Source organism: Mesoplodon densirostris, chromosome 14 (genome assembly GCF_025265405.1).
Source record: "Mesoplodon densirostris isolate mMesDen1 chromosome 14, mMesDen1 primary haplotype, whole genome shotgun sequence".
NCBI lineage: Eukaryota > Metazoa > Chordata > Mammalia > Artiodactyla > Ziphiidae > Mesoplodon > Mesoplodon densirostris.
The window spans coordinates 51960459-51984964 of NC_082674.1; the positions used below are offsets into that span (position 1 = coordinate 51960459).

The window sequence follows — 24506 nt, forward strand, 5'->3', positions numbered from 1 at the left end:
GGGAACGCGGGTTTGATCCCTGGTCAGGGAACTGAGATCCCACATACCTCAGGGCAACTAAGCCCATGCACCGCAGCTACTGAGCCTGCGAGTCACAGCTAGAGAAGCCCACGCACCACAACGAAAGATCCCACATGCTGCAACTAAGACCCAACACAGCCAAATAAGTAAATAAATAAAATCTTACAAAAAAAATCAACGAGGACCTACTGTATAGCACAGTGAACTCTACTCAATATTCTGTAACAACCTATATGGGAAAAGAATCTGAAAAAAGAAAGGATATGTGTATAAATTAATCACTTTGCTATACACCTGAAACTAACACAATATTGTAAATCAACTATACTCCAATATTAAAAAAATTAAGTTAAAACATAGTAACAAAATAAGAAAAAATAAAATAAAATTTTAAATAAAATAAAAATTCACTGTCAGGAAATGGGTATTAAACTGCTTGATAACTGACTAGGAAACTAATCTTAAAAGACAAAAATGAGTGAATTCCCTGGTGGTCCAGTAGTTAGGACTCCATGGTCTCACTGCTGAGGGCCCGGGTTCGATTCCCAGTTGGGGAACAAAAATCCCACAAGCCATGCAGTACTGCCAAAAACAAAAACAAAAAAAAAAGGGGGCAAAAATGATATATGAACAAAGTAACAGGTAAACTGGATCTAGGTCCTTACAGACCCAAACATACAACTTCAAGGAGAGTTGAGAATCTAAGTGAAGACACACACACACACACACACACACACACAAACACACAAACACACATTTTAAAAATAATTATATATTATGTAAATTACATTTTATTATATATTCAATTCTGAGAAGTCTAGGTATTTGAATTCTCAATATAGCATTTCTCTCTATATCCACACCCACAACGCAAGGAGGGGAAAGAATTTTTTTTTTTAATAAAAACAACACTTTCAGTTAAGCCCAATCTGATTTTACAAACAAATTTATTTCTTCTCTGTTCTAAATCACACTACAAATATACTAAAGGAAAAAAAGTCATAGAAGAGATAATGGAAGAAAAGATGACAACAAGAAATTCTGGATGATAGAAAAGGGAGGAATAGTAAGTGACAGTGTGGAATAAACAAACTTGGAAGGGGTCACAGAAGAACATATCAGCAAAAAGATTAACCCCACAGAACACTGGAAAAGCGCAGGACTAAAGAGCTTCAGATACCTCTGAAGGCAGAAATGAAGCATAATAGAAAACAGAACTAAATGAAAGGTACTGTTAAAACCTGCAGGCTTGGGACTTCCCTGGTGGCACAGTGGTTAAGAATCCGCCTGCCAATGCAGGGGACACAGGTTCGAGCCCTGGTCCGGGAAGATCCTACATGCCGCGGAGCAACTAGGCCCGTGTGCCACAGCTACTGAGCCTGCGCTCTAGAGCCCGCGAGCCACAACTACTGAGCCTGTGTGCCACAACTACTGAAACCCGTGTGCCTAGAGCCTGTACTCTGCAACAAGAGAAGCCACCGCAAGGAGAAGTCCATGCACCACGACGAAGAGTAGCCCCCACTCACCACAACCAGAGAAAGCCTGCACGCAGCAACAAAGACCCAATGCAGCCAAAAATAAATTAATTCATTTTTAAAAAAACAAAACAAAACAAAAAAACCCCTGCAGGTTCCCATTCCAGACAGCAAGGATACTATTCCTACCTGACCCAGGGAAACAAGAAGTTCTTCCTGTACATAAAATGAACAAGATAAATTCAGGAACATCAGATACTGAAGAAGGCAGAGATACAAGAAACTGAAAGTGAGAGAATTAAGTAAAATTATGACTGAATAGTGAACCTCCCCAAGTACCCTTACCTGCCCAACCACCAGATTAATGTATCCCAAGGGGAAAGACTTGGAAAATACGAACAATCTAAGACAAAGGCCATTTATCCTATAATAAAGTCTGCTCACCATTTTACCATCATACAGTATAGGCCAACATCTGAGCTGCTCCATTCACACAGAGCTTGCAATCCATTTTTCAGTGGCCCTCTCTTAACCATGAAAGGATAGCCAAGGATAATAAGACTTTCAAGAAAAGCTGCATCACTGAAGGCAGATCAAAGCAAACAGTAAGAAGAAATTTAGAGGAAGAAGATAAAATGCAGGAAGAAAAAAGGTTTTAATTAATTTATATCCTCAGAGACATGAAAGATACTGGATTACTGAAACAAAGAATACTATTAAAAAATTCATTACAATTAAAAAACAGAGCCATTTAATGTGTACAAATATGCACTATATATAGTTTTTGCATATATATAATTCACAATTTTAAAAGCAATTAAAATTACAGCAATTTGTAAAATTCAATAGAAGGTACAGAGGTAAAACTGGAGAAATATCCCAGAAAGTAGACTAGACAAAGAAAGATAATGGGAAGAAAAAGAAAAACCGTCAATCAAAGAGGTACAATATCTGACTAATAATATTTCCAAGAAGACAGCAGAAAATACAGAGGTGAGGAAAGTATGAAACAAAAAAAAATTATTTTCAGAACTGAAAACCCATTAAAAAACATACCCTCATGAAATTTCTGAAGCCAAGGAGGGATAAAGATCCTAAAAGCTTTCAGGGAGAGTGAAAAGAGTGACAAGAAAAAGCTCAGGAATAAAAACAGCTCATACTTTCTCCTAAGTAATATTGGAAGATAAAATACAATGGAATAACACTTTAGTTCTGAGAGAAAATAATTTACTATCTACAATTCTGTATCCAACAAAAGTTATCAATAAAAGTAAGGGTGGGGCTTCCCTGGTGGCACAGTGGTTGAGAGTCTGCCTGCTGATGCAGGGGACACGGGTTCGTGACCCGGTCCGGGAAGATCCCACATGCTGCGGAGCGGCTAGGCCCGTGAGCCATGGCAGCTGAGCCTGCGTGTCGGGAGCCTGTGCTCCACAACGGGAGAGGTCACAACAGTGAGAGGCGTACTGAAAAAAAAAAAAAAAAAAAAAGTAAGGGTAGAAGAGACATTCTTTTAGGCCGGAAAGGTCTAAAAACCATTTGTCTCCCATGTACCTTTTCTCAGAAAAGATGTCATCCTAACAAAACAAAGAAGTAAACCAATAAAGATGGCATAGAATCCAGTGAACTGGAGATCCAATATAATAGAAAAGCAAAAGAATTTCAAGGATGATCTGAAGAGAATATAGCTGTTTCAGTAACCCTACTGAGAAATCAATACAGATTGGAGTAGGAAGATAAAAGCCAAAGGAGATGGAGGGAAGGTAAGAAAATAACAGATCACCTAATGATGTATAAAAGTGTAAAAACTAGGGGCTTCCCTGGTGGCGCAGTGGTTGAGAGTCCGCCTGCCGATGCAGGGGACGCGGGTTCGTGCCCCGATCTGGGAAGATCCCACATGCCGCGGAGCAGCTGGGCCTGTGAGCCATGGCCGCTGAGCCTGTGCGTCCGGAGCCTGTGCGTCCGGAGCCTGTGCTCCGCAACGGGAGAGGCCACAGCAGTGAGAGGCCCGCGTACCGCAAAAAAAAAAAAAAAAAAAAAAAAAAAAATGTAAAAACTAGTACTAAGAAGGGCTGGAGAGTTTGGGAAAAATTAGTGATCCACACCTAGAAAATTAATCAAATGAAGAACAAGACACTAAACTCTATGAAACAAAGAATGAAAACAAAAGAAAAACAACAATTTATATCTTATAAAATATAAAATGAACCACAGAATCTTTTTTGGCTAATAACTGAGCAATTATTTTTGTTTTTAGAACTACCTCAAGAACTGATGTAACTATATTGAGAGGACAGGGAAGGGTAAATGGATGAAATCTTTATATATCAGAAAAGGAGTTCACAGATTATACCTAAAATTGACAGATAAAGCAACAGCAATATAATATTATTATTTCAGAACATAAAAGTTAATATCAAAACCAACATCTCAAAAAGTTGAAAACAGAAATGGGGCTGAGGAGATAGGGGACAATGGACTTTTATATTATAGGCCTTTTCCTACCATTTTATTTTTTAAACTCTGTACATACTGTATTTGTACACCAATATCATACATTCCCTTTCACTATCTGAGCTTATCCTATTTTCTTCTCAGTCCTTCCCATTATTACCCACCTGATAAGACTTTATTACCTAAGTAGAGTTATATGCTGCCTATCTGAGTGGAATACACTTACATTTAAGAACACACAATGATAAAAATTTCTAAATGACTAACAAAATATGTACCTTCAATTAATAAAAATACTAACATTCACTAGGAAGCTAAATGTCAAAATTAAATTATTTTAACCTGGATTCCATAATTCCATCTAACAAATCTTCCAATGGATCTAACATTTTCCCGGTCTGGTACTGCTGAACACATGAAAGGGCTGTTCATATACAGTATCCAACCTTGGCGAAAGTTTTTTTATTTATGAGCTAATTTCTGAAAAACACTACTTTGAATAGTGGTCAATAACAATATTCCACTGGTCAAATTTCTTAATTCCAAAATATAAAGTAGACCCTTAAAGAGTGGAGAACATATATTAACCTGTTCAAAAGCAATAGTGTCTAAAACTGTTATAAAAAATAAAGTTTAATAAAACAATAAAAATAAGCAATAGCCTCAAACTTTAAGTACAAATGACAGGTGTGAAAGGTGTAATTTTTAGCCTGAAAATACAAAGATCTGACAGAACCTCCGCCTAGCTAGCACTCAGAATTATTTCAGGGGAGAAATCCTGAAATAAAGGTAAAAAGTAGACAGGATGAAGACAACGAGGAACCTTAAATGTCTACTGAGGCATCTGCAAGATATAAAACATAAGCCTGTTTTGTAATAGGCTTTAAACAAGTCAAACAAAAACCAGCAACAATTCCAACAAGGATTTTGCCGTGTGGTATCAATGCCTTCATCATACACGACATTCCTTTCAGAGCCATGTATGCTCTTTTGCAAATTTATATTCTTTAATTTATTCTCCTAATATTCTCTCCCTATTCTCTGAATTCATTTTCCTCCCATTTCATTCCAATTTTCCATTCCAATATTAATAAAATAATGATAATCTGTTAAAGTAACATACATAACTAACTTCCTGAATCTTACGAACAAAACAAAGTGGCAGCTATATTACTGTGATGCAGTAATTATTAATAAAAATGATGACATAATATTTGATGACACAGAGAGACTGATCATAGTTCACATGAAAAAAAATCAGATTATAAAGCATACAAGTTTTATAATCACATTTTTGTAAAATTTTAAACTGTACTGTTCCCAATCTCACACCAAGGTTATACCAAAAAAAAGTTACCAGTTGTTACTCTGGGTGATGGCATTTTTTTTTTTAAACTTTGATTTTCTGTATTTTCTAAAAGACTTTCACAATGAGTATATCTTTTAAATAGAAGGAAAATTATAAAATATTAAAGCCTTTGAAATTTCTATAAATATTAAATTCTTAACATATTGTTTTTTAAGTGAACATTCTCCTTCAGCTATATTCTGGTCAACCAACATATCAGAAAAAATGATTCTTGATTATTGATAATCTTTTGAAAGTTAACACTTTTCTCCCAGAAAACCTACAAAGAACATTTTGTATGAGATGTCATGGATCTGATCCATTCGTGCACTAAGGTACATTTATGGACCTTCCATGGTCATGGGCCACCAAGTTAAGAATTTCTTTTGTAAATTAACTGTGCTTTATTAGTAGATTTTTATCCCCTACAAGAACCACAATCTTAATCTGGGCAACAATATTTTTTGATGCCCTAGAGAGAAACAGGATGGGGGGAGGGCAGAGCAGGGAAACAGGCAAAAAATTTTTACTCTAAAGCACTGCAATCCAACTGTATATTTTATTGTCACTTCTCCTATCAGCATGAACAATTAAGAGTGTAACATTCTACTTTTTGGTACTTTTTACTATCAGCTAAAAACTGTTAATACTTACTAACATGTGAATAGAATTATAAATATTACACACTATTTTCCAATTTGACTTTCCATGCCTTAGCTTATGTACCCTTCAATATATATTTCATTTTCTAAAATAAGTTTCAACAATTTTAATTAAAATAGGTATTTATTAAGTTCTTTCGTCAGATACCATGTTAAGTATTTTGTTTCTTCACAACCTCATGAAGATAGTAGTAGCTTTATTATTACTCATTTCACAAATGAGGAAGTAAGAGCTTACAGAAGTTAACTAATTTGCCATAATCACCTAGTACACAGATGATGAAGCAGGACTAGAAGCCACATCTATCTGGCTCCAAGGCCATATTACTCTTAATCACTATATTCTGGAACAGCATGATATAAAGACAGGGTCTCTACATCCTTTGATATTCTAATGAAACCTACAAATTACTGCCTAAAACTGTACATACCAAAATTTCATTTATGGGCTTCTCTGGTGGCTCAGTGGTTAAGAATCCGCCTGCCAATGCAGGGGACATGGGTTGAAGCCCTGGTCTGGGAAGATCCTACATGCCACCGAGCAACTAAGCCCGTGCACCAAAACTACTGAGCCTGTGCTCTAGAACCCACGAGCCACAACTACTGAGCCCGCATGCCTAGAGCCCATGCTCTGCAACAAGAGAAGCCACTGCGATGAGAAGCCCGTGCACAGCAACGAAAAGTAGCCCCCACTCACCACAACTAGAGAAAACCCGCGTGCAGCAACCAAGACCCAACGCAGCCAAAAATAAACAAATAAAAAATAAAATAAAATACAACTGGGAATTCCCCAGTGGTCAGGACTTTGTGCTTTCACTGCAGGGGGCACGGGTTCCTACCCTGGTCAAGGAACTAAGATCCCACAAGCCGTGTGGCATGGCCAAAAACAAAAAATAAAAATGTAAAACAAAACACAACTGACAAAGTTACTCTTCAAAATACATAAAGATGCATACCTCTGTGTCCAGGAATTGATATAAGCAAATATTTTGAGAGTATGTTCCTTTCTGAGCTGCAGTCCATCACCACCTTCTATATCAGATACTGAAAGAAAATAGAAAAAGTAACTTTTAAATTATGAATAAATAATGCCAAACCAATATTAAAGCCAATAGGGACTTCCCTGGTGGTCCAATGGTTAAGACTCCATGCTTCCACTGCAGGAGGCATGGGTTCAATCCCCGGCCGGGGAACTAAGATCCCCACATGCCACACGGCATGGCCAAAAAAAAAAAAAAAAAAGCCAACACTTAAAAAAACAGCTAGATTTACAAATACAAATATTTCCAATAATTTTTTTTTTGCTTTCACTAAAGAAAATAAATCTTGGTTAATTATTGACCAATTTGATTCTAACTTTGTCTCAGAGAGGCTCAGGAATTAGAAACACTGAGTACTTCTAAAAGAAGGAATACAAGTGGGGCTAAAAAATATTAAAGTCTTATTAAGAAGCAGTTAGAGGGGCCTCCCTGGTGGCGCAGTGGTTGAGAGTCCGCCTGCCGATGCAGGGGATACGGGTTCGTGCCCCGGTCTGGGAGGATCCCATATGCCGCGGAGCGGCTGGGCCCGTGAGCCATGGCCGCTGGGCCTGCGCGTCCGGAGCCTGTGCTCCGCAACGGGAGAGGCCACAACAGTGAGAGGCCCACATAACGCAAAAAGGAAAAAAAAAAAAAAAAAAAGAAGCAGTTAGACAAACCCTCATCCCGCTTCCTTGCCCCCCTCACCCCCCCCAACACACACACACACACACACACACACACACACACACACACACACACACGATCTCTAAAAGACTATGTTTCCTCTCTGGAGATGTTGAACCAGAGAGAGCTGGGTTTTGCACAATCAGGTAGCTGAAAGCCAGGAGGTATCATACTGAAAACATTTAATCTCTCTGTACAGGCATTTCCTACTGTGTCATGTAAGCACTGCTGAGAAGCCTCATGTGATATAAAACCTTGCAATAAAGAAAATGAGACTAACAATAAAACATTAGAAGCAGACTACTCAAAACCTATGAAACTTTATAACCAGAACACTGACAAAACCAATAACTAGTCTGATTTAAAATTTTAAAAAATACTAGCACAGTTAAATCTCTATTGGTATCTGCACTAACCAATGTCAATCAATCTTCTGCAACTTTAAACCATGAGGTTCATGCTTCATCTTTTGATATGAAGGTGCCTGAGGGCATTCAATTCTAATAAAGGTAATTTCCAAAAAAAAATTAAACATTAAATATAACCATTCTCATGACTCCATCATTTTAATGACTTGGCACCTACTTCCTTCTCCACACAGCTCTACAAAGTAGAAAACACAGGGGTCCTTGAAGGCAATAAACCAATCACTGTATGCACAAGAAGGCATTTTTGAGGAATGTCAGCTTTGTTACTGTTTTCTCATGTACCAGTAGGATCCTCTCTTTAATCACAAGAAAGCTTGCATGAATCACTATAAAACATTAATGTGATGGGGGAAATCCCATATGAACCATTAGGATGTTCCATTATATTAATATCATCCCTCTATTTACCAACTGCGTATGGCTTTTCATTTAAAAAAAAAAACCTCATCTTGTTCTAGATCAGACTATATACTCCATGTTGAGACTTACGGTACTCTTCCCCTACTCAGCTCCAGAAATGCTTGAAGTCCGAGTAGGAGGTTGGAAGATTTCTCTCTGGTAATACTGACTAGACCAAGGCAGGTAAAAAAATTCTCTTGGCCAGAGAGAGAAGGAAAAATCACAGGGCAAGAGTATATGCCAAACAAATGGGTAACAAGGTAAACAGCACCTGAGGCGGCCCTGGAAGCCAAAGACACTAATGCCCATCAGGGAGAAGATCCCAACAACAAAACCTAGCAACCATGACGGAGTAAGATGTAGTGGGGGATAAGATAAGGTAACTACTAAAAGCAAGCTCTTGGCTTGTGTGATTTCATCAAGACGAGACCACAGTACACAGTAACAGTTTTCCTTCCCCGGCCTGAAAACACAGGGAACAGAGTGGTTGCAAGGATCATATCCTTCTCTAACACAAAACACAAATTGCACACATTCTGGGAAACGCATATGTGTGGTGAGAAACACGTACCCCACCTGAGGCCCACCTGGCAACCTAATTAATTGCTCACCAACATTAGCTTACTATTTCATTATATCTACCCCATAACCAGAAAGGGAAGGGAAGTACATCTTATCAGAGCCAGACAAAACAGACCTCCCCAGACAGACAGCAAACATCATACTCAATAGTGAAAGACTGAAAGCTTGTCTTCTATGATCAGGATCAAGACAAAGTAGCTGCTTTCACAACTTCTATTCAACACAGTACTGGAAGTTCTAGTCAGAGCAATTACACAAGAAAAAGAAATTGGAAAGGAAGTACTAAAATTACCTCTGTTCATGGGTGGCATGATTTTATATGTAGGAAATGCTATAGTCCACACAAACACACACACACAACTGTTAGAATAAATGATTTCAGTAAAGTGACAGGACACAAAGTCAACGCATAGAAATCCACTGCATTTCTATATACTAACAATGAACAATCTGAAAAGTAAATTAAGAACACAGGCATCAAGAAGAATAAAAAACTTAGGAATAAACTAAACCAGGGAGGTGAAAGACTTGAAAACTGACAACTACAATAAGTTGCTGAAAGATATCAGGTACAAATAAATAGGAACAAATCTCATATTCATGGAACATTTAACATCGTTAAATGTCAGTAACGTCCGAAGTGATCTACAGAGTCAATACGATCCCTACCAAAATCCCAACGTTTTTGCAGAAATGGAAAATTCTACCCTTAAACTTGTATGGAATTTCAAGGGACCCCAAATAACCAAAACAATCTTGAAAAACAAGAACAAAGTTGGAAGACTCAAATTTCATGATTTCAAAACTAAGTACACAAATAAAAACCACAATGAGATATCACTTCACACCCCTTAGGATGGCTACTGTTAAAAAAAATCATAAAATAACAAGTATAGATGAGGATATGTAGAAACTGAAACCCTTGAGCACTGTTGGTGGGAATAATAATTGGTGCAATTACTATTGAAAAGAATACAGCAGTTCCTCAAAACATTTTTAAAAGAATTACCATATGATTCAGCAATCCCACTTTTCGGTATATATATGAAAAAAGAATTGAAAGCAGAACCTCAAAGAGATATCTGTACACCTATGTTCACAGCAGCATTATTCACAATCGGCAAGAGACATAAGTAACCCAAATGTACACAGAGAGATGAATAAACAAAAAGTGGTGTATACATACAGAGGAATGTTATTCAGCCTTAAAAAGGAAGGAAATCCCATCACATGCTACAAAATGAATGAACCTTGAGAACATCATGTTAAGTAAATAAGCCACAAAAAGTAAGTCACAAAAAGACAAAATACTGTATGATTCTACTTAAATGAGATATCTTGAGTAATCAAATCCACAGAAACAAAGTAGAATGGTGGTTGTCAGGGGGAGAGAGAAATGAGGAGTTGTTTAATGGGTACAGAGTTTTAGTTTTCAAGATGAAAAAGTTCTGAAGATCTGTTGCATAACAATGTGAATATTCTTTTTTTTTTAATATTTATTTATTTTGGCTGTGCTGGGTCTTAGTTGCCGCACGCGGGATCTTCGTTGTCGCATGCATGCGGGATCTAGTTGCCCGACCAGGGATCGAACCTGCATCCCTGCATTGGGAGCACAGAGTCCTACCCACTGAACCACCAGGAAAGTCCCAACAATGTGAATATTCTTAACACTACTGAATTGTACACTTAAAAATGGTTAAGATGAGGGCTTCCCTGGTGGCGCAGTGCTTGAGAGTCCGCCTGCCGATGCAGGGAACACAGGTTCGTGCCCCGGTCCGGGGAAGATCCCACATGCCGCGGAGCGGCTGGGCCCGTGAGCCATGGCCGCTGAGCCTGCGCGTCCGGAGCCTGTGCTCCGCAACGGGAGAGGCCACAACAGTGAGAGGCCCGCGTACCGCAAAAAAAAAAAAAAAAAAAAAAATGGTTAAGATGAGATAAACGAGGTCCTACTGTACAGTAGAGGGAACTGTATTCAGTATCTTGTAATAACCTATACTGAAAAAGAATATGAAAAAGAATATATATGTATAACTGAATCACTCTGTGTACACCAGGAACTAACACAACACTGTAAATGAACTATACTTCAGTAACTTTAAAAGATGATGAAGATGAGAAAATTTGTTGTGTTTTTTACAATTTTAAGAATGTTTAATTAATTTTTAAAAAGGGAGACAGAGTACCCCACACTGCAGTTTAAAAGAAGCCACTGATCTTTACAAATCAAAGATCCATTAAAGTCCACAGTATAATATAGACAAATAAAGGAAGAAGGGAGGAAGGCAAGTTCAAGAAATCTTTCCACCTATTTCCTATAGAAGAGGAACTGTAATTCCAACTCTAAAGGGCCAACTACCTGGACTGGGAAAAGAGCAAGGTGGAGGAATTGTCACATAGATCTAAAGAATACCAAATACAGCCCAAGAGAAGAAATCAAAGTGGAATTGGAAACATTAAGGCTGGGTAATACCTGGGTGCCAGAGATGCCATCCCCCAAAAGCAAGAAAAGGAAATTCAGTAACTGAAAGAAATGTACCCAACTGACACAATGCGTGAGGTAGAAGGGTGGAAATAGGGTGAAAAGTAAATGGTTCTTGTCACTTAAATTTAAAAAGAAGAAAATGCTCATAAAAACTTCAAGATCAGAAATGAACAGTATGATAGTATGATGGCAAGCATAACCCCAAAAGGAAACATGAGAGGACAGGAGGCATAACCCAGGAGTCTACTGAGAAACCATTAGTAGTCATGACCTGGATCTTACCCCAAGTAAAGGGTAAGTATTCTCATATACAATCTCACAACTCATCAGATGAAAAAATTCATGACCGCTCACCAAGCCAAAGGTGCTGAACACAACCTCACATAACTTCTTATCAGCAAAGTCCCAAAAGAACAGGAATTACAAGAACCTGGGCCCTATCCAGAACCCTGGCCAGCACCAAGGTTAGCCACTGAGACCCACCTAGGTGGGTAAAATGGCTAAAATAAGTGCAAACAGCTCCAGCGGACCAGTACTAGCCAGCACTCCTAGCATGAGTTGTTCCTTGGGTATACAGAAATTACGAGACTAATGCTTGATTTTAAAACTTATTAATACACATTCACCAATCTTCTGACATAGGGCCTTTTCTTAGGGTTTCAGTCCACTGACTGGAGTTCTGCATCGTATATTTCAAAAGAAACAAAAGCAGTGCATTGGCTATCATTTCCATTCCAGCATTCTATTACAGTAGTTTAAACACTTACTCAAGTTGCAGAGCAATCTAAATACAGAACACTTTCTAGACTTTTTTAAAAACTTCCCAATCTGTTTGAACAATACCTAGGTCAAGAGAACTTTTTTTAAACAACTCAGCATCAATTCTTTGCAACTCTTTTTTTTTAACCTAATAAGCAGGACATGGAAACACAGTCTTGGAAAGGATGAAGGAAAGTTCCCTAAAAGAAATAACAACTAACTGAAAGACAGAAGTTAGTAAATAGGGAAGCAAGAAGGACGGCAGGAAAGGAATAGGAAGGAGGGAGTGATGACAAAGAAGCCCACAGGGGATGGAATCCTAGTCAGAAGGATCATCATGTGCAAAAGAAGAATTGAGAGAGAGAAACATAGTGTACTAGATAACTGCTAAATAAGAGAATGAGAAAATAAAATAAAGCTGTTGAAGCAGCTAATATATCTAAGGCTTGATTGATTCACTAAATAATGTAACAAGATGCTGTCAGAAAATTCTATCAACATTGATAAATCATGAATACTTTAAGACCTGTTGTCTTGAAGGTAAAATGTTAAATGATCTACTACTTGACCTAGAGTTACAAGCACATTTAAAAGACTATTCAAAGGGCCAATTAAGTGAATATAAGCCAATTAAAGAAAGGTACTACATGGTTATGAACTTGGATGAACTACTGCCAGACAAATTTCACCTTTTAATACCGTAAGTATATTATTCTTTTGCATATATTAGAAATTTGTCATAGAAAGTCTTAGTAAAAGCTTCAAAGAAAAAAAAGACTACACAGAGTAATAATAATACAGATTCTGAGAGGCAGACTTCTGACTGAAAGAATAGAATAAAATCTTCAAAAAGTTAAAATGGCCAATCTAGAATTTTACACCCAAGTAAACCTCAACCTAGAATTTGATACCCAGGGTAGATCTCAAGAAGAATGGTGAAATAAAACTCTGGACAAATGGATATGCTTATCATTGATAAGCCATGATTAGAAAATCAAATTTTAAAAAGATTAAGAGCTTCCTCAAAAGAAAAAGAAAGAAAAAGGCAAAGAATCTAAGAGCAAGAAGAAAGAAAAATATGGTAAAGAAGGAAATAAATACATGGGTAAACCTAAATAAACAAACTGACAAAATATTAACAAAATAAAATACTTATTACAGCTATTTCTCAACTTACAATGGAATTACATCCCGATAAACTCATTTTAAGTTGAAAATACCATAAATTGTGAAAATGCATTTATTACACCTAACCTACCAAACATCACAGCTTAGCCTAGCCTACATTAAATACACTCAGAACACTTCCATCAGCCTACAGCTGGATAAAATCATCTAACACAAAGCCTGTTTTATAGTAAAGTGTTGAATATCTCATGCAATTTATTAAATACTGTACTTAAAGGGAAAAACAGAATGGACCTATGGGTACAGAATAGCTAAGTGAATCTGCTGTTTACCCTCATGACTGCAAAGTTGACTGAGAGCAAGGCTGACTGAGAGCTACAGCTTACTGCTGCTGTCCATCCTTAAGCCAAGAGTATCATACCCATATCACTAGCCCAGGAAAAGACCAAAATTCAAAATTCAAAGTACAGTTTCCAGTGCATGTATATCACTTTCTCACCATCAGAAAGTTGAAAAGTTGTAAGCCAAACCGTCATGAGTCAGGTGCTGTCTGTAGTCTGGGAGTCTTTAAAGCCAACTGAAACACTAAATAACAACACAGAAGATGGCAGAAACAAAGACTGGCATTCTTAAAGTGTTTTAAATTGATACATCTGAGCATATAAAAAGTTCAATTACACATAAAAACAACAAAAACACAAACTTCAAAGGAACTACAAGCCAGGAAAAGTCTTTACGAAAGAGTAATCTCTGAGTTCAAAAAACATATTGTTAAAGAAAAACTGAAGAAAAAAGGGATTAAAAAAAGAAAAAATGATACACATGGGGTTCAAACATAGCACTGAAACACTATATTTTTCTTACCAGGTTTGCAAAAAGTTTAAATAATACCTAGTGTTGATAAACTCAAGAGAAAACAAGTGCTTTCATACATCAGTAAAAACAATTTGACAATATTTATCAAAATCAAAAATGCACTGGGCTTCCCTGGTGGCACACTGGTTAAGAATCTGCCTGCCAATGCAGGGAACATGGGTTCAAGCCCTGGTCCAGGAAGATCCAACATGCCATGGAGCAACTAAGCCCGTGTGCCACAACTACTGAGCCTGTGTTCTAGAGCCCACGAGCCACAATTACTGAGCCTGTGTGCCACAACCACTGAAGCCCATGCACCTAGAGCCCGTGCCCCACAACAAGAAAAGCCACCGCAACGAAAAGCCTGCGCACAGCAATGAAGAGTAGCCCCCGCTCACCGCAACTAGAGAAAGCCTGTGTGCAGCAACGAAGACCCAACATAGCCAAAAACAAACAAACATAAATAAATAAATAAAAGAATGCACTGATACTCTGAGTATTATTTTAAGCATCATTTTCTACACATTTTTCCTCATCCAAAATAACACTCATTGATATTCAACTTAGCATTGTTCTTAATACCAGAAGACTGGAAATAACCCTATCAATAGAAAACAAGTTAAATTCATCCTGACAATGGAAAACTATGCATCAGAAAAAAAAAGTGGAGGGAAATGCTCTTTATAAACTGATATGAAATAACCCCCCCAAAAGTTAGGTGAATAAAGGCAAAAACATTATTTTTAATTACATAATTTTATAAGTTCCTCAAAAAAAGGACCAATTACCAATCAAATGTTAAAATTTTAAAGAACTCACTGTTTGAAAACTGGTAAATAAAAGGGGAAAATGAGACATTTATCCTGCCTTCCTGTACTAATGGTAATTCAAAGTAACTAAATGGGTAATAAAAGGAAGTTTCTCCTTATAGCAACAGACCAGCTGATGAAGAAAAATGACAGGATTAGAATATCACCATTTTGCAACTACAAATGAAATAAAAGATCTAGGCAATGGTCGCTGGCATTACAAAAAAAGCAACAACGTGACATTTTTTGCCCTCTGATGGAAGAATACAACACATTCTATAAAAGTCTTGCCAAGAAATCTAATCGAAATCTGATCTAGCCTCTAACTCTAATAATCAAATTACAGAAATAGAGGAGACAGAAAAACATGTTCAGTAATTCCACAAGGATACAATAAGCAACATCCAAAACAAAAAACCTTTATGGGCTAAATGATCCACGGAATCAGTAGTTTCTTCAACAGATAAATAGTAAGAATAAAAAAGGATAAGAATTATGTATTAAAAAAAAAAAAAACACATGTCAGTGACTATAAACAGCAGGGCAGCCAGAATCTATAAAATTAGTCCAGGCATATAACCAACCAAACAAAACAAAACAAACAAAAACAAAAAGCAAAATAAACAAAACAAATTATTCAAGCAGCCTCAAACTAGAAACAAACCACCTGTCCAAAGAGTGGACTGATTAAAAAAAAATTATAGTTTTCTATTCAACTATAAAAAGCAACAGACTTCTAATATACCAATAAGCAACACAGATAACTTATAGTGATATAGTAAATGAAAAAAATGTCAGATACACATAGCACATAAAGTTTATTTCCATTTTAATAAAGTTATACAAAAAAAAATCTAAGCTTTGGTCGTATAAAGTACATCAGCAGAGAGTGATGTCATCAAAATAGCAAAATATAAGTTTTCTACCATCTTCCTCCCAAAGAACACTGATGTTGACAATCACCATGGACAACACTGCCTTTGTGGAAGTCTGGGAGTACGGCAGAGAATTTCCAAAGCAAAAAATAAAATAAAATAAAATCCAAGACTGGACACACTGAAGAGAGTAAGAGGAACAGTTTCACTTTACCCGTGACACACTCCTCCCAAGGCAGCACAGCACAGTGCTAAGAAAGATCTTGTCTGAGGATGCCCCCAACCCCACATAAGAACCCCGAACTCTCCATGTACCTCACACACACACACTGCCACCCTGTGGATGGCTCCTTGTCTGCACCCCTAAGGGCAGCAAAAGCAAACCTTCACAGACAATTAACAGCATGTGCAAAAAGCTGTCCAGACTCTGCAAAAGTGGGAGAAAGTACACAAACTTGAGAATTCAGCACTGCTGTAGGAAAAGCACATGAGAGACTGTCAGCACTCAACCTGGCTTTATATGATCAGGAGACAGCAACAATCTTAGAATTACCCTCCAAAACAGAACAAGAAATGAGGAGCAGACATATCCGTTAAAAAAGGTCTGAGATGGGGCTTTCCTGGTGGCACAGTGGTTGAGAGTCCGCCTGCTGATGCTGAGGACACGGGTTCATGCCCCGGTCCGGGAAGATCCCACATGCCGCGGAGCGGCTGGGCCCATGAGCCACGGCCACTGAGCCTGCGCGTCCGGAGCCTGTGCTCCGCAACGGGAGAGGCCACAGCAGTGAGAGGCACGTGTACCACAAAAAAAAAAAAAAAGGTCTGAGATGCACTTCCCTGGTGGAGCAGTGGTTAAGAATCCACCTGTCAATGCAGGGAACATGGGTTCAGGCTCTGGTCTGGGAAGATCCCACATGCCGCGGAGCAACTAAGCCTGTGCGCCACAACTACTGAGCTTGCACTCTAGAGCCCATGAGCCACAGCTAATAAGCCCGTGTGCCGTAACTACTGAAGCCTGTGCGCCTAGAGCCCGTGCTCCGCAACAAGAGAAGCCACCACAATGAGAAGCCCACACACTGCAATGAAGAGTAGTCCCTGCTCGCTGTAATTAGAGAAAGCCCAAGCTCAGCAATAAAGACTCAATGCAATCAATCAATAAAGGTCTGAGAAAGATTCAGAATCCATTCATTCGTTCATTTATTTATTTACAGCTGCGTTGGGTCTTCGTGCTACGCACGGGCTTTCTTTAGTTGCACCGAGCCAGGGCTGCTCTTCGTTGCAGTGCACAGGCTTCTCATTGCGGCAACTTCTCTTGTTGTGGGACACGGGCTCTAGGCATGTAGGCTTCAGTAGTTGCGGCACGTGGGCTCTAGAGTGCAGGCTCAGTAGTTGTGGTGCAAGGGCTTAATTACTCCACGGCATGTGGGATCTTCCCGGACCAGGGCTTGAACCTATGTGTCCCCTGCACTGGAAGGTGGATTCTTAACCACTGAGCCACCAGGGAAGCCCTAGGCTCAGAATTCTTAACAGGGCTATCAGAAGATATGTCTCTCCCAAAGTCAGTCAGTAAAAACTGGAGGAGATGACTGCTTCTCCACATGCAAAAACAGCAATTCAAGACATCATGGAACATAAAAAATCAAGGTGACATTAAACCACTAACAGAACACAATAATTTTCAAATGACCAATTCCAAGAAAATGGAGATCTGCAATTTGTCCAATAAATAATTCAAAGAAGTTGTTTTAAGGAAGACCAGTGAGCTACAAAAAAAATACAAAAAAACAATTCAATGAAATCAGAAAAATACACAAACAAAATGCTAAGTTAAAAAAAGGGAAATTACAAAACAGAACCAAGCAGAAATTCCAGAACTAAAAAATACAATGAATGAGAGGACTTCCCTGGTGGCACAGTGGATAAGAATCCGCCTGCCAATGCAGGGGACACAGGTTCAATCCCTGGTCTAGGAAGATCCCATATGCCGCAGAGCAACTAAGCCCGTGCGCCACAACTACTGAGCCTGCGCTCTAGAGCCCGTGAGCCACAACTACAGAGCCCATGTGCCACAACTACTGAAGCCCACGTGCCTAGAGCCCGTGCTCCGCAACAAGAGAAGCCACCACAATAAGAAGCCTACACACCGCAATGAACAGTAGCCCCCGCTCACCACAACTAGAGAAAGCCTGTGCACAGCAACGAAGACCCAATGCAAAGATAAATAAGTTATTTAATTATAAAATAAAAGGAATGTGGCTTAAAAAAATAGTACAATAAATGAAATAAAAATGTGACAAGAAGCATCAACAGCAGACTTCATCAAGAAGAAGAAAGAATCTATGAAGTGGAAGACAAGTCAACTGAAATTATCAGAGGAGAACAAAGAAAAAAGAACGAGAGGGCTTCCCTGGTGGCGCAGTGGTTGAGAGTCCGCCTGCCGTTGCAGGGGACATGGATTCATGCCCCAATCCAGGAAGGTCCCACGTGCCACGGAGCGGCTGGGCCCATGAGCCATGGCCGCTGAGCCTGCACGTCCAGAGCCTGTGCTCCGCAACGGGAGAGGCCACAACAGTGAGAGGCCTGCGTACTGCAAAAATAAATAAATAAATAAAGTTTAAGGAAAAAGAAGAATGAGAAAGAGTGAAGGAAGCCCACAGAAACTGGGATTCAATTAAGAGAAACAATATATGCATTACTGGAGTCCCAGAAGGAAAAACGAGGGGAAAAGAAATGGCGATTTATTTCAAGAAATAATAGCTGAGAACTTCCCAAATCTGTAAAGATACCTGGACATCCAAGTTCACAAAGCTTATAGTTTCCCAAAAATTTCAACTCAAAAAGATCTTCTCCAATACATATTACAATCAAACTACCTGAAAGAGAAAAAAAATTTCCTCACACAGGAACCCCATAAAGCTATCAGTACATTTTTCAGCAGAAATTTTACAAGTCCAGTAAGAATGGGATGATATATTCAAAGTGCTGAAAGAAAAAAACTGCCAACCAAGAATACCCAGAAAAGTTGTCCTTCTGAAATGAAGGCTTTTACCATAATACAGTGGTATGTCAATCAGTTAACTCTAGCATAAAGGTTAAATGGCAAAACTACTAAAAATAAATATAGCTAAAATAATTTGTTAATGGACACGCAATATAAAAAGATGTAAATTGTGACATCAAAAACAAAAAATTGGGAGCAAGACTAAAAGAGTAGAGTTTTTCTACGCAAAGTTGTTATAAGTTTAAAATGCACTACTGTATCTGTAAAATGTTTTACTTAAGTATCGTGGTAACCACAAAGCAAAAACCTACAGTAGATATTCAAAAGACAAAGAAATCAAAGCATACCACTAAGGAAACCATCAGTTCACAAAGGAAGACAGTGAGAGGATAAAAGGAAAAACGAAATGATAAAACAGCAAGAAAACAATAAAATGGCAGCACTCAGTTTTTACCTATCAATGATCACTTTAAATGTAAATAAATTCTCCAGTCAAAGGCACTGTCCAGGGGCAAGTGGTGGGGGCGGGGTGGTGGTGGTGATGAATTGGGAGATTGGGATTGACATATATACACTAATACGTATAAAAGGATAACTAATAAGAACCTACTGTATAAAAAAATAAATAAAATTCAAAAAAAATAAGGCACTGTCCGGCTGCACAGATTTAAAAAAAAAAAGGGGGGACTTCCCTGGTGGCGCAGTGGTTAAGAATCTGCCTGCCAATGCAGGGGACACGGGTTCGATCCCTGGTCCAGGAAGATCCCACATGCCACAGTGTAACTAAGCCCGTGTACCACAACTACTGAGCCTGCGTTCTAGAGCCCGCATGCCACAACTACTGAAGCCCATGTGCCCTAGGGCCTGTGCTGTGCAACGAGAAGCCACCACAATGAGAGGTACATGCACTGCAACGAAGAATAGCTCCTGCTCGCCACAACTAGAGAAATCCCGCATACAGGAATGAACACACAATGGAGCCAAAAATAAAATAAATAAAATTTTAAAAAAATACAGGATCCAACTAGATGTGGCATGAAAGAGACTCACTACAACTTTAAGGACACACACAGATTCAAAGTGAAGGGATGGAAAAATATATTCCATGCAAATGGAAACAAAAAGAAAGAAGGAATAGCTGTATTTATACCACACAAAATACACTTTAAGCCTAAGGCTGTAACAGAAGATACAGAAGGTCATTTTATGATGATGAAGAGGTGAATTTATCAAGAGAATACAAAAACAGCAAATATATATGCACCCATCAGAGTATCTAAATATATTAAGCACACACTAACAGATCCAAAGAGAGAAATAATACAAAAATAGTAAGAAACTTCAATATCCCACTTTCAGCAATGGATAGATCAGACAGAAGATCAACAAAAAAACAATGAACTTGAACTATACTTTACAACAAATGAGCCTAACAGACATACACAGAACATTCCATCCAACAGCAGAACACACATTCTCCTCAAACACATATGGAACATTCTCCAGGTCACATGTTAGGTCAAAAAAGAAGTCTTAGCAAATTTAAGAAGATAGAAATCATACCAATTATCTTTTCAAACCACAATGGTATAAAACAGAGATGAGAAACAGGAGGACAGCTGGAAAATTCCCAAATTCTTGGATATTAAACAACATACGGGGACTTTCCTGGTGGTCCAGTGGCTAATACTCTGCGCTTCCAATGAAGGGGGCCCAGGTTTGATCCTTGGTCAGGGAACTAGATCCCACATGCCACAGCTAAGAGTTTGCAAGCCGCAACTAAAGATCCCACATGCCACAACTAAAAAGGTCCCACATGCCGCAACTTAAAAAAAAAAAAAAAAAGGAGCCCACATACCACAACTAAAGATCCTGCGTGCTGTGACCAAGATTTGGCACAGACAAATAAATAAATATTTTTTAAAAATAAAATATACAACATATGTATGAACAACCAATGAGTCAAAGTAGTCAAAAGGAAAATCAAAAAATATCTTGAGACAAAAGTGGAAATGCAACATACCAAAACTTAGGGAATGCAGCAAACATAGTTCTAAGAGGGAAACTTACAGAGATAAATGTTATGTTAAGGGGGGGAAAAAACCCTCAAATAAACTACCTAACTTTACACCTCAAGAAACTAGAAAAAGAACAAACTAAGCCCAGAAAAAGAACAAACTAAGCCCAAAGTTAGCTGAAGTAAGAAAATAACAAACATCAGAACAGAAATAAAGGAAACAGAAACTTGGAAAACAATAGGAAAAAAATCCATGAAACTAAAAGCTGGTTCTTTGAGAAGATAAAAAAAAAAAAAAAAAAAAAAAAAAAGGACAAATCCTTAGCTAGACTAAGAAAAGAAGAGAAAGCACTCAAAATCAGAAATGAAAGAGGAGACAACTGAGGTATTACAACTGATGGATCTTAAGAGACTACTATAAACAATTATAAGCCAACAAATTAGACAACCTAGAAAAATGGATAAATATCTAGAAACATACAACCTACAAAGACTGAATCACGAAGAAACAGAAAATGTGAACAGACCAATGAGTAAGGGAATTGAATTAGTAATCAAAACCTCCCAACAAAGAAAAGCTAAGGACCAGATGGTTTCACAGGTGAATTCTACCAAACATTTAAAGAATAATTAACACCAATCCTTTTCAAACCCTTAAAAAAAAACTGAAGAGGGCTTCCCTGGTGGCACAGTGGTTGAGAGTCCACCTGCCGATGCAGGGGACACAGGTTCGTGCCCCAGTCCGGGAAGACCACATGCCACAGAGCGGCTGGGCCCATAAGCTATGGCCATTGAGCCTGCGCGTCCGGAGCCTGTGCTCCACAACGGGAGAGGCCACAACCGTGAGAGGCCCACATACCGTGCAAAAAATATATATATATATATTAGCAAACCAAATTCAACAGCGCATTAAAAGGATTATACACCATCATCAAGTGGGATTCATACATGAGATGAGTATCATGTTTGTAGATGACATGATCTCATATATAAAAAAATCCTAAAGACTCCACCAAAAACAAACAAAAAACTAAATAAACAAATCCAGTAAAGTTGCAGAATACAATATCAACATAATCAGTTACATTTCAATACACTAACAATGAACTACCTGAAAAAGAAAGAAAACAATCCCATTTACAATAGCATCAAAAATAATAAATACTTAGAAGTAAACTTAAGCAAGAAGGTGAAAACTATAAGAAAATGATGAAGGAAATTAAAGAAGACACAAATAAATGGAAAAATATCCTATGTTCACAAAGCAGAAGAATTAATATTGTTAAAATGTCCAACTACCCAAAACCATTTAAAAGTTCAATGATATCCCTCAAACTTTCAGTGGCATTTTTCAAGGAAAAAGAAAAAAAAAAATCCTAAAATTCACATGAAACAACAAAAGACTCCGAATAGTCAGAGCAATCCTAAGAAAGAACAAAGCTAGAGGAATCACACTTCCTGATTTCAAATTGTATTACAAAATTATGATAATTTTTTAAAAAAACTTTAAAAATTATGATAAAACAGTATTGGAATAAAAAGAGACACACAGGGCCTCCCTGGTGGCGCAGTGGTTGAGAGTCCGCCTGCCGATGCAGGGGATACGGGTTCGTGCCCCAGTCTGGGAGGATCCCATATGCCGCGGAGCGGCTGGGCCCGTGAGCCATGGCCGCTGAGCCTGCGCGTCCGGAGCCTGTGCTCCGCAATGGGAGAGGCCACAACAGTGAGAGGCCCGCGTACCGCAAAAAAAAAAAAAAAAAGAGACACACAGACCAATGGAACAGAATGAAAAGGTCAGAAATAAACCCATGTGTAAATGGCTGACTAATATTTGGCAAGTGAGCCAAAAATATTCAACAAGGAAAGAACAGTCTTCAATACATGGTGTTGGGAAAACTGAATAGCTACACACAACAGAATGAAACCGGATCCTTATCTTACACCATACACAAAAATTAACTCAAAATGGATTAAAGACTCAAATATAAGACCTAAAACCAAAAACAGAGAGGAAAAGTTACTTTACAGTGGTCCTGGTAACAAATTTTTGGCTATCACAACCAAAAGCACAAGGAACAACAACAAAATAAACAAGTAGGACTACATCAAACTAAGAAGCTTCTGCACAGCAAAAGAAACAATCAACCGACAGAATGGGAGAAAATACTTGCAAACCATTTACCTTATAAACAGTTAATACCTAGAATATATAAAGGAGATTTCCCTGGCAGTCCAGTGGTTAAGACTTCGCCTTCAATGCAGGGGGTGCAGGTTCGATCCCTGGTCGGGGAGCTAAGATCCCACATGCCTCACAGCCAAAAAACCAAAACATAAAAAACAGAAGCAATACTGTAACAAAATCAATGAAGACTTTTAAAATGGTCCACATCAAAAAAATCTTTAAAAATAATAAAAAATTCAAAATATACATATAAGAAACTCATATAACTCAATAGCAAAAAACTCAAATAACCAATTAAAAAACGGCAAATGACCTGAATAGACAGTCTTCCAAAGACAACATACAAATAGCCAACAGGTACATAAAAGATGTTCAACATCACAAATCATCAGGGAAATGCAAATCAACTACAATGAGCTATCACCTCACATCTGATAGAATGGCCATCATCAAAAAGACAAATGATGGGCTTCCCTGGTGGTGCAGTGGTTGGGAGTCCACCTGCCAATGCAGGGGACACGGGTTCGTGCCCCGGTCTGGGAAGATCCCACATGCTGCAGAGCGGCTAGGCCCGTGAGCCATGGCTGCTGAGCCTGTGTGTCCGGAGCCCTACAACGGGAGAGGCCACAACAGGGAGAGGCCTGCATACTGTAAAAAAAAAAAAGACAAATGATAACAAGTGTTTTTGATGATTTGGAGAAAAGGGAACCCTGGTGGACTGTAAGTGGGAATGTAAATTGGTACAGCCACAGTGTAAAACAGTATGGAGGTTCTTCAAAAAATGCAAAAATAGAACATGATCTAGCAACCCCACTTATGGGTACATATCCAAAGGAAATGGATTACTGTCTCAAAGAGATATCTATACCCCCATTGTCAATGCAGCATTATTCACAACAAAAAGCCAAGAAATGGAAGCAACCTACATGTCCACTGATGGATGAATGGATAAGGAAGCTGTGGTACATATATATAATGGAATAAATTCAGCTATCTGTGACAACATGGATGGACCTTGAAGGCATTATGCTGAGTGAAGTAAGTCAGAGAAAGATAAACATTATATAGTCTCACTTATACGTGAAATCTTAAAAAGCTGAACTCACAGAAATAGAGAGTAGAATGGTGGTTGCCAGGAGAGTGGGGGTTGGAAGAAATGGGACGATGTTGGTCAAAGGGTACAAACTTCTAGTTACAAGATGAATGAGTTTGGGAATTCCCTGGCAGTCCAGTGGTTAGGACCCCATGCTTTCACTGCCGAGGGTGCTCCCTTGTCGGGGAGCTAAGATCCCGCAAGCTGTGCAGCGGGGGAAAAAAAAAAGAATCAGC

The 24506-nt window shown here is 38.5% G+C and overlaps 1 protein-coding gene across 4 annotated transcripts in view; it reads right to left on the reverse strand.

Annotated features, from left to right (window-relative positions):
* Positions 1-24506, reverse strand: part of USP34 (ubiquitin specific peptidase 34) — a 243180-nt gene that overhangs the window by 194277 nt on the left and 24397 nt on the right. For all 4 annotated transcript variants that reach the window (XM_060117859.1, XM_060117860.1, XM_060117858.1 and 1 more), the window contains one exon: positions 6914-7001. In XM_060117859.1, the coding sequence (XP_059973842.1) occupies positions 6914-7001 (88 nt within the window). Of the gene's footprint in view, positions 1-6913; positions 7002-24506 lie in introns of those variants that run through there.